General features: G+C 49.2%; 2 protein-coding genes across 2 annotated transcripts; one reads left to right on the plus strand and one right to left on the minus strand.

Moving 5' to 3' along the window:
* The first annotated feature begins 1,118 nt into the window (after positions 1 to 1,118).
* On the plus strand, positions 1,119 to 5,447 carry LOC133890927 (uncharacterized). Its single transcript, XM_062331568.1, has 3 exons — positions 1,119 to 1,291; positions 1,794 to 1,931; positions 5,161 to 5,447. The coding sequence occupies exons 1-3, from the start codon at positions 1,201 to 1,203 to the stop codon at positions 5,172 to 5,174; spliced, it is 243 nt and encodes an 80-aa protein (XP_062187552.1). The 5' UTR covers positions 1,119 to 1,200; the 3' UTR covers positions 5,175 to 5,447.
* A 189-nt stretch (positions 5,448 to 5,636) lies between these two features.
* On the minus strand, positions 5,637 to 9,924 carry LOC133890926 (LRR receptor-like serine/threonine-protein kinase GSO1). Its single transcript, XM_062331567.1, is given in 3 exon segments — positions 5,637 to 6,286; positions 6,373 to 7,178; positions 7,180 to 9,924. Coding segments are annotated over 3 exon segments (3,810 nt in total). The 5' UTR covers positions 9,828 to 9,924; the 3' UTR covers positions 5,637 to 5,930.
* Positions 9,925 to 10,129: the final 205 nt, after the last annotated feature.

The following is a 10,129-nucleotide window of genomic DNA, read 5'->3' on the forward strand; positions in this document are numbered from 1 at the left end:
ACTATTTTCAAAACAAATATTTTCAGTCGTTCAACATTTGTGTGTCTTATTGCCTCAGCCTCTACGTAGTCATAGTTGATATTTTTGATAGAGTTTGATTTTTTTGTAAAATGTACACTAAGCTCTGGCTGTATCTCAATAATAATTACATAATATTTTCTAAATTATTAAAAAATTAAGTAAAACGGCTATGTTGGCCTGTCGGCAAACGACGTGCCAACATACCTATCGGTTATCAGCTACCGTGACATCCTTATCAGTATCTATCCGTAGGTCTGTCGGTACGTGGAATACTGACATGCCTTTTATTAGCACTCCACGTGCCGAGAAGCCTCCGGACCCAGTGCCACGTCGGCTATCGGTATTCAGAGTACCGACAGGTCTCTTGTCGGTACTCCACGTACCGGCAGGTAACTATTCTTCTTATTTTGTGAATTTGACTATTATTTTTATAATTTTCTAATTAAATAATATTATTAAAAAATTCAATATCCACGTACGTTTCAACCTTTTAACTATGGTGTTGTGGTCTGATTTTCAAACTCGCAAATCTGAAATCGTCAAGAACATAACCTTCGACTATCAAAACCGCCCACTTTACTCAACTCAGCTCAAAATCACGGTGGTTGTTCATGATGTTTCAGTGGTTTCTCTGCTTGGATGCTGATGTGGCCATGGCGTTGCAACCACTGAGCAAACTTAGCAGATAAAACCAAAAAAAGTTGGACTCACGTCGTGTCCTTTCTTCTTCAACCCTTCCTAGGAAAAAAATGACACTTTTTTAGGAGGAAAACAATAGTAGGTGTGAAATTGCAAACCAAGAGAGGTTTTGGGCCCGCCAACGAATGCCAGAAAATGACGAGTTTTTTTATTTTTTTTTTATTTTGGAAATCAAAATTTGCAAAAACTGGTGTCCGTTTGAAGAAATTGCAGAATTGTAAGAAACGGGCTGCACCTGTCGGGCGATAGTAGTTCTGTAATTTTTTATTTTTGAAATTTAAAAATAAAAAATCCAGAATGACTACTTATAGGGAGTGTTTACAAACTCGGAGTGACATGTATTTCGGCCCATGGGCTTATTTCTCCTATCTCTCTCTCTCTCTGTTCGGCCCTGCAGCAACAAAGTCCAACAGTTGGGTAAGGCCTCTCCCCACTCCCCGACCTCGCCGCCCGTCCCGTGAGAGGAGAGCACAGAGCAGGATGCCGGCCACGCCGACGATCATCGGCGCCCTGCTGGGGCTGGGCACCCAGATGTACTCCAACGCCCTCCGCAAGCTCCCCTACATGCGCCGTATAGGCCTCCGCCTCCCCTTTCTCTCCCCGTCTCCTGTTCTTTTCTCTGTTTCTTGATCTGTCTCCGCATTGCGTCCAGCGTTCCATGCGGCGTCCTGGCGCTTGATTCCGTGTGATCTGCGGTGGTTTGCACCTTCCCTGTGGTACTATAGTTGGTTTGGGCTTGTCTGTTGGCCTTAGGAGTCTAGATGTGGTACGATTCTTGATTTAGGTTTGGTGTGGACTCTGGATTGGGACTCGGTTGTTGGCGTCTCTTGGTGAGGCGAAATGTTGGCATTCGATTTAGAAACTATGTAATTTTGGACTGTAGTTTGATTTACGCTGCTACGAATTTAACATGAGTACATGACTTGATTGAGGGCTCATACTGTAAAGATTTTAGTGTCTTGGTTTACATCTTTCCCCTTATATTTCATGATATTAGTATGCTACTCTGTATCAGTCTTGTTGTAGGTTTTGTGATTCCTTCTCATGCGGTTTTCATTTTTAAACTGCTTTAGATCCCTGGGAGCATGTGTTGGGGATGGGTCTGGGTGTAGTGTTCGTGAACCAGCTGGTAAAGTGGGATGAGAAGCTCAAGGAAGACCTCGACAAGATGCTTGAGCGTGCGAAACAAGCCAACGAGCGGCGCTACCTTGGTATGTGCTTACTTCCTACAACATTTTGGGATTGGGATTTTGCTTTCTTGATTTTGCTACACTGTTAGCTATAGTAAATTGTATTATTGTTTTCCAAACTTCTTCTGGAATTCTAACTTTTCACTACTATTTATGCTGCGCTATCGGAAGAATCAGTAGTGCATTATGATCTCAGTAGTGATGCTAGTGTGTATATTCAGGGCATGTTTGGTTCATGCCTAAGTTTGCCACGCCTAAGGTTAGCCAAGTGTGGCTTGCCACAAAAAAAGTGTGGCTAAGAAATTTTGTGCCTAAAAAAGTGTGGCTAACAATTGTGCCCAAACAGCTGCCTAAAAATCTATGGCATGACTAACCTTAGGCGTGGTAAACTTAGATGCGAACCAAACAGACCCTCAGTCACATGCAACAAACAGGTGCCCCTACCTGTTACCATATAATCAGCGGTTAGGCCGTGTAACAGCCAGGGGCTACCCGATTGTATTGTATAATCACTGCTAGGTGCCTAGGTGGGGTGACCAGTCTAGTAACATTTACCGATTTTTAGAACCCTGCTCAACTATGGTCACATTCCAGGTATCAAATAAAATTGATGTATTAGAAATTGCTCAATCTTGGAAATCTTTTCTAGATTTCAGATTTCTGTATTGGGAACTTGAATGAAATGGAAGTGGAATTCATAGTGTAAGAGCTAGGTTACCAAAATATCCTCTCAGCTTTGTTTGGAACAACGGAAAGTATACAAATTTCAAGGATTTCAAAACTTTTGGAAAATTTCCATATATGGTGTCATGGATAGAGGGTGAACTTAAAAGCTTCGTGACAAACATCCAGATTCCTCAACTTTCTTTCAAACATATAGAGCTATGCTGAATTCTACTGTGACCCAAACCGCTACACTGCTGTACCTGAAGTTTGATGTCTGGATAATTTCCCAGATGGAGGTCAGCATGAGCATGAGGGAATTTGGTCCTTATTTCATTTTTGTGATGGGTATAGCCCCATAGTAATCTTTGCAAATAGATACAAATAAGTGCTAGATTGGCAAATAGGTTCATTCCTATTTGTTTGTATTGTGTAGTGCATAGTCATCAGTACAGAAAAGAATTATTTTTCAAATGAACAGAGTAAATTTGTATCTTGGTTGTGTTTTATAAATCTATATACATCTTTTGATGTAATATATTTACTTTAATACAATGTAGTTCTCGAGTAGCATGCTGAGTGGCCACACCCATGTGGATCCGGGATCCTAACCCTTAATACTTGCTATAGGGATGGAGATATTTTATCCTGGCTACATTTGATCTTGGGTTTTGCCATATTGTAACCTTGCAGGGAGGAGGTTTTAGTTCATTGCTACTTGTTAGGAAAAAGGACACGATAGACACGGATTTTTACATTGAAAAATCCTCCAATGCGGAGGTGAGACAAATCTATTATTAATGGTACAAATTATAAGTACAAGGGGTGGCCTATATTTATATGCTCTTTTGTGAAGTTGTATCCGACTAAGACTCTAGGATTTGAGGCATTATCCAACAAACCTCCCCTTGACTCAAAATCTCTATGAAGATGTCCATGAAGAAATTGTCTCTGAAACGGCGAAACCCCGAAGGGCTATTCAGCACCACTAATACCAACTAAGTCCAAATAATGCTTGAACTTAGTATAAGCGAGTGACTTGGTAAGCATATTTTCAGGATTATCATCAATATGTTTCTTTCCCACAATAATTTGCCCTTGGGCAACAATATCACGAATAAAGTGGTGCTTGATATCAATGTGCTTGGTCTTGGAATGAATCATATCATTCCTGTCAAACAAATAGCACTTTGGCTATCATAATGAACAATATTAATATCCAGTGGAATACCAAGTTTAGAAACCAGACCTTGCAACCAAATAGCTTTCATGACACCTTTAGTAGCTGAAATATATTCTGCTTCAGTAGTAGAAAGAGCAGTAACAGATTGAAGATAAACTTTTCAACTAGCAGCTGAGCCATATAGAGAGAAAATATATACAGAAATAAACCTTCCTCTATCAAGATCACCCGCATGATCAGAATCAATAAATTCAATAACATTATTTGTCTTCACCTTATTCTTATCGAACATCAAGCCAAAATGAGGAGTACCTTTCAAATACATGAGATTTTCAACTGCACTGGTATAAGGATCACGTGACATGTAGTCTTTCTCTTCATTAGTAAGACACTGACTTGAAGATAACTTAAAGTTTGAAGCAAAATGTGTAGAAACAGGCTTGCATTTGAAAGGAAAAAGGACACGAGAGGCATGGATTTTTATGTTAAAAAAACCCTCCGCATTGGAGGTAAAAAACTACAGTAGAGAAATCTATTATTAATGGTACTGATTACAAGTACAAGGGGTGGCCTATATTTATATGCTCTTTTATGATGTTGTATCCAACTAGGACTCTAGGATTTGAGGCATTATCCAAAACTACCTCTGACCTATCTCCATTATTAATACAGTACTTGGATTACTTTAGATTGCTTGACCCTGTTGTAACGGCATTGCCTGGGACAAAGTCCAAACCTGAAACTGTATTATTGTTTTGAACCTCTGCACGTTTTGTGCTACCTCATGAGTGTTTTGTTGATTTTTTTCTGTTCTGTTTTCCCTTTTATTTCAACCTCTAAACTTTGTTGCATTAACTGTTTTATAATTCATTAACTATGACAAGAGCATTATCAACCATTTCATGTGATGAACTATAGCTTCATTACATCTATACATTTCATTCTTGCTTTATTGTTTTGAAGTCCTTAATAAACCATAAAAAGATTTTGGAACTAATGCTTACCACATTTTGTTATAACATTGTTTAATTCCATTACTCTATTTGATTTCCTTGGCCACACTACAATGAGGGTCAAGGTACACAACAAATTGGCAAATAGCTAACATTTGTAATCAAGAAGTAAATATGGAAACAAAGTTCTATCATGCCAATGTATATCACTGACCGATGGCTAGACAAGTGATGTAAGTAGCAGCAAACTTTGAATGGTGAAATGGAGGTTGCCTTGGAAAAGCAATGGTATCTTGTAAAGGTTAGAACCAAAACAAAATAATGAAAACCATCAATTTATGTTTACCGAAATGGCTTAATAATCCAGGACAATGTTTGCCTCATGAGTGTTTTGTTGATTCTATTTGGTACTGTTGTGGCCTAACAACCATTTATTCTACTTCTTCTGCAGATGATGATGATTAGCTATTCAAATTTGTTTGCCAGCAACCTATATTTTTACAACCATTTATTGTTTGCCAGCAACCTATTCAAACACATGGTTAGGACTCAGGACCTCCGTCTTAGTTGCTGTATCGACTTCCACATTTCAACTGTGGTCTTGTAATAAAATGTTGTTTCACAATGGATCTGATGGTTTGCTTCTGTAAGATACCAACTATGGCATTTGGATCTGATGTCTTACCTTCTCTGATGGAAAATTATTCAGTTCCAATGATTGTGCTTTTACATTGTTAACTATGCTCTTCCATTCCTCTCCCTATCATTTGACATTTCTTTCATTACTCTTTTCGTTCAACACAAATGATTCACATGACATGTATTTGCCAAGCTTTCCTATTATAAGGTGAAACAATCATGTCGCCCTCTGAGCACTTTAGTACTGTCTCTTTCATTCGCAATCACAATACTGTTATACATCAGCTATTTGCAGAATAGCACCAAAAGGATCTCAACCATTGCAGACTTTGTTATGCTTCGTTACTTGATTTTTTTCAGATGCTTGTACATACGATCTCCAAACACAGTCAAATTTAAAACTAAACAATCCAATTGAAGGGGATTCTTTACTTCATTCAATGGCAAACCCTCAAAACCATAAAAACCCTCAAAACCACAAATTTTGTTGCTCGTTTCATGCAGGAAAGACGAAGTTAATTTAGCTGGAACAAGAAACAGAAAAGGCAGATCCTAGGACAAGTTTTCCCAGTCTTTGAAACCCTAACGATTGTGCTCGCCTGCTCGATAATAATCGAGCGAAATGTGGAGCAGCAGATCCGAGACCTGCCGCGCCGTCGGCCTCTCCCCCGGCGCTGTCCTGGTGCACCGGAGCGCCACCTCTAGCACCTCTGTCATCGACGACTCCTTGCGCAGCGCGAGCGGCTTCAGAGCAGGGTCGAACACCTGCTCCCGGGCTGGCAACGGCGCGTCGACCCTGGACTGCACCCACCTCACCATGTCCATGTCGCCGCAGAAGGTCTTGTCAGTCGGCATGAGCCCGGTGACGAGCTCCATGAGCACAATGCCCATGCCGTAGACATCACTCCTCTCGGTCGCCTTCAAGGAGTAAGCACACTCTGCAAGAAATGTTACAATCATTTGGTTACTACATGTGCTATATCTGAAAGTTTTAATTCTGTAGCATTTCAGGGGCTAAAATTACCTGGAGCAATGTACCCGTATGATCCGGCAAAACAGGAAGCTGACTCAGTGCAGTCTTTGCTGCTGGCAGCCTGCCGGTTCTCGGCGACGGCCTTGGCGAGGCCGAAGTCGCCGAGGTGCGCCTCCATGTCGCCGTCGAGGAGCACGTTGCTGGACTTGATGTCCCGGTGCACGATCCGTGGCACGCAGTCGTGGTGGAGGTACTCGACGCCCTGCGCCAACCCCATCGCAACCTTGAGCCGGGCGTCCCAGCTGAGCAACCGCTTCTTGAGGTCGCTGCTGCCACCGCCGTGCAGCCAGTCGTAGAGGCTGCCGTTCTCCATGAACTCGTACACGAGCATGCTGCCGCCGCCGCCGTGGCAACTGACGAACCCGAGCAGCTTGACCAGGTGTCGGTGCCGGACGCGGCCCAGGATCTTGATCTCCCGCGTGAAGCTCTTGTCATGCAGCAGCATGTCGCTCTCCATGTGCGCAATCCTCTTCACGGCCACCGTCTCGCCGGTGGACAGCTCGGCCCTGTACACCGTCCCGGACCCGCCAGACCCTATGGCGAACTGGTCGCTCAGGTTCGCCGTGGCCTCCATGATCGCCTCCCACCGGAACTCCCGCCGCGCCGAGCCCTTGACAACGAGCTGCCGGTTTGTGCTGCCCAAGCTCGACGAGAACGCCGTGCAGTTCACCTCCCCCGACTGCTGGCCCCGGCGCCGCACCGCCATCAGTGCGAGCACGATGATCGCGAGAACAACTGCCAGCGTGACCGCCGCGGACACCAGCGCGATGGATGCCGAGTGCAGAGCCGACGGGCCGTCCCCCGCTTCTGCAACCTCTCAACGGGCTGCCGCAGAGCCCGGCATTGCTGGCGAAAGCGTCCTGCGGCCACCGGGCGAACTCAGAACTCAGCCTCCCTTCCAGCTGGTTGCTGGACAAGTCCAGCTGCACCAAACTGCTCATCCCGGCGAGCTGCGACGGCACTGCTCCGACCAAAGCATTGTGAGAAAGGTTCAGGTCTTCCAGCTTGGAAAGTGAGCCGAGAGATGTAGGGATGTGGCCGCTGAGACTGTTGCGGCTCAAATCCAACAAACTCTGCAACTCTTGCAACTTGCCGATATCGGGAGGAATTGGACCCGACAGGTAATTCTGCGATAAATTCAGCTCATACAGATTGCTGAATTTCGCAATCGTCGTCGGAATTGGACCCGAGAGCTGGTTGTGTGCAAGATTCAGCACGTTTAAGGACACCAAGTTGACGAGTTCAGGTGGCACTGTCCCATTGATCTGGTTGTTGTCGAGTGAGAGCTTTAGGAGCTTGGAGCAGTTGCTGAGCTGCACTGGGATTGCGCCGGTGAACTCGTTGTCAGAGAGCGTCAGCTCACCAAGCTGCGGCAAGGAGCCCAGCCAGCCTGGGACCGGTCCCGACAGCCGGTTGTGGCTGAGGACGATGAGGCTGAGCTGCGTGCACTGAGCGAGCGTTCCCGGGATGCCGCCGGTGAGCGCGTTGTTTGACACATCCAGCAGTGTCAGCGCGGCGATGCGGCCAAGCGACGGCGGGATCGGCCCGGAGAGCATGTTGCTGCCCAGGCGCACGCGCTGGAGCGACGACGACCGGCCGAGCTGCGCGGGGATCCCTCCCTCGAAGGAGTTGTTGGTGGCGTCAAATGACAGCAACCTCGACGTGCCGCAGAGCGGCAGGAAGCTGCCGGCGAGCCTGTTGTGCGCAATGTTGACCCTCGTGATGTTCCGGCACTCGAACATGCCGTCCGGGACGGCGCCAGAGAGCGAGTTGTTGTACAGCATGAACTGCTCGAGCGACCGGAGATTCCCGAACGTCGCCGGGATCGCTCCGGACAGAGCATTGTCCGCCAAATCGAGAACCTCGAGCTGCCGGCACTCGCCGAGCTCCGGCGGAATCCGGCCGGACAGCTCGTTCTGCCTGAGGTCAAGAAAGATCAGCTGCGACAGGTTCCCAATGGACACCGGTATGCTCCCGTTGAACTGGTTCCCGAAGAAGTCGACCATCTGCAAGCTCGTGCAGTCCCCAATGGACTCCGGTATCTCGCCGGCGAACTGGTTCTCGTACAGGTACAGCACCTCGAGATTCCCGAGGCGGCCGATGGCTTCCGGCAGCCGACCGGTGAGCTTGTTGTGATACAATGCCAGAGTCTGGAGCTCAGTGAGGTTGAAGAGTTCCGGCAGCAGCTCGCCGGAGAGGGTGTTGTTGTTGAGCAGCAGGTCCGTCAGGTTGCCGAGCTCTCCGAGAGCAGCGGGGATGGCACCGGAGAGGCTGTTGTTCGCCAGGTCGAGCTGCGTCAGCGCTCGGCACCTCGAGAGCCCCTCCGGTATCTCCCCGGAGAAGTTGTTCGTCGAGAGCATGAGGTGCTCGAGGCTACTGGACCCTGCTTCATCGCTGCCCCTACCGCCGCACAGGTCGCTGGGGACGCTGCCGGTGAGGTGGTTGTCGGAGAGCACCAAGAAATTGAGCTCCGGTAGCCGGCCGAGTTCGGCGGGGAGCTCGCCGGAGAGCATGTTGCTAGACAGGTCTATCGTGCGCACGCGCGACAGCGCGGCGAACGTGCGCGGGACGCGCCCAGAGAGGCGGTTGTTCATAAGGTTGAGGTACTCGAGCTCGCCGAGCGCACCGAGCTCCGGCGGTATGGCGCCCTCCAGCGAGTTGTTCCCCAGGTTAAGCATCTGGAGGCCGGCAAGCTTCCCGAGCTCCGGCGGTATCGTGCCGGTGAGCTGGTTGCCGGCGAGCGCGAGCACCTCGAGGCTCTCCATGCCGCTTACTTCCGGAGGTATCGGCCCCGACAGCGCGTTCTGCTGCAGGTTCAGGACCGTGAGCGCGGCGAGCCTCCCGAGGCTCCTCGGGATCGGCCCGGTGAGGTTGCACGACGCGAGGCCGAGCACGGTGAGGTTCCCGAGCCCCCCGAGAGCGTCAGGGATGGCACCCGAGAGCCCCGGGTTGGCACCAATGCGGAGCACCTGGAGCGCGGCGAGCGAGCCTAGCGACGGCGGTATCTCACCGGCGAGCTGGTTAGAGTAGAGCATCAGCACCTCGAGCCTCCGCAGCCCACCGAGGGCCGCTGGAGCGGGGCCCGTGAGCCTGTTGGACGACAGGTCGATCACCTCCAGCGCGTCGAGCCGCGCGAGCGCGCGGGGCACCGGCCCGGCCAGCCCCGCGCCGGACAGGTTGAGGCCCACCGCCCTGAGACCCGCCGCGTCGCACGCCACGCCAGTCCAGGAACAGAACCCCGACGAGCCGGCGCCAACGCCGCCGCCCCCGGACCAGCCAGCTAAGACCCCCTCGGGATCCTCCGTGAACGCGCTCTTCACCTCCAGCAGCACGTCACCGTCATCCCCCGCCGCCGCCGCCGCCATGCATGAAAGCAGAGCTGCCGCCGCCAGCAGCAGCAGCAGCCATGCCGGCAGCGCCAAGAACCGCGGCGCCACCCTCACCATTACCACCACCTTCGTGGCGCACGTCCGCTCGCCGCTAGCTACAGCCCCCTCCTAGGTGTCAACTTGTGGGAAGAGCATGCGCATGAGAAGCAGAGCAGAGCAGAGCAGGGGCGAGTAGGGAGGGAGGCGCACGTATGGGGTGGGGGGGTATGTGCATGGGCGCATCGGTTTCCGCGCAAGTCAGCGTCGGGAAGCGATGAGGCGGGAGAGGAGTTAAAGGAGGTGGCGGCCTCTGCGTCGTGCCTCAGAGGCTCGGTGCATGGCATTGAATGGCACCGACTGCGTCGGCCTCTGGAAGGAGT

Source organism: Phragmites australis, chromosome 14, assembly GCF_958298935.1.
Source record: "Phragmites australis chromosome 14, lpPhrAust1.1, whole genome shotgun sequence".
Taxonomy (NCBI): Eukaryota; Viridiplantae; Streptophyta; class Magnoliopsida; order Poales; family Poaceae; genus Phragmites; species Phragmites australis.

Bases quoted from the DNA above. Each gene is read 5' to 3' on its own strand.
- LOC133890927 (XM_062331568.1), top strand. From the start codon at position 1,201: ATGCCGGCCACGCCGACGATCATCGGCGCCCTGCTGGGGCTGGGCACC. The intron at 1,292-1,793 runs GTATAGGCCTCC...AAACTGCTTTAG, and splicing joins CAAGCTCCCCTACATGCGCC to ATCCCTGGGAGCATGTGTTG.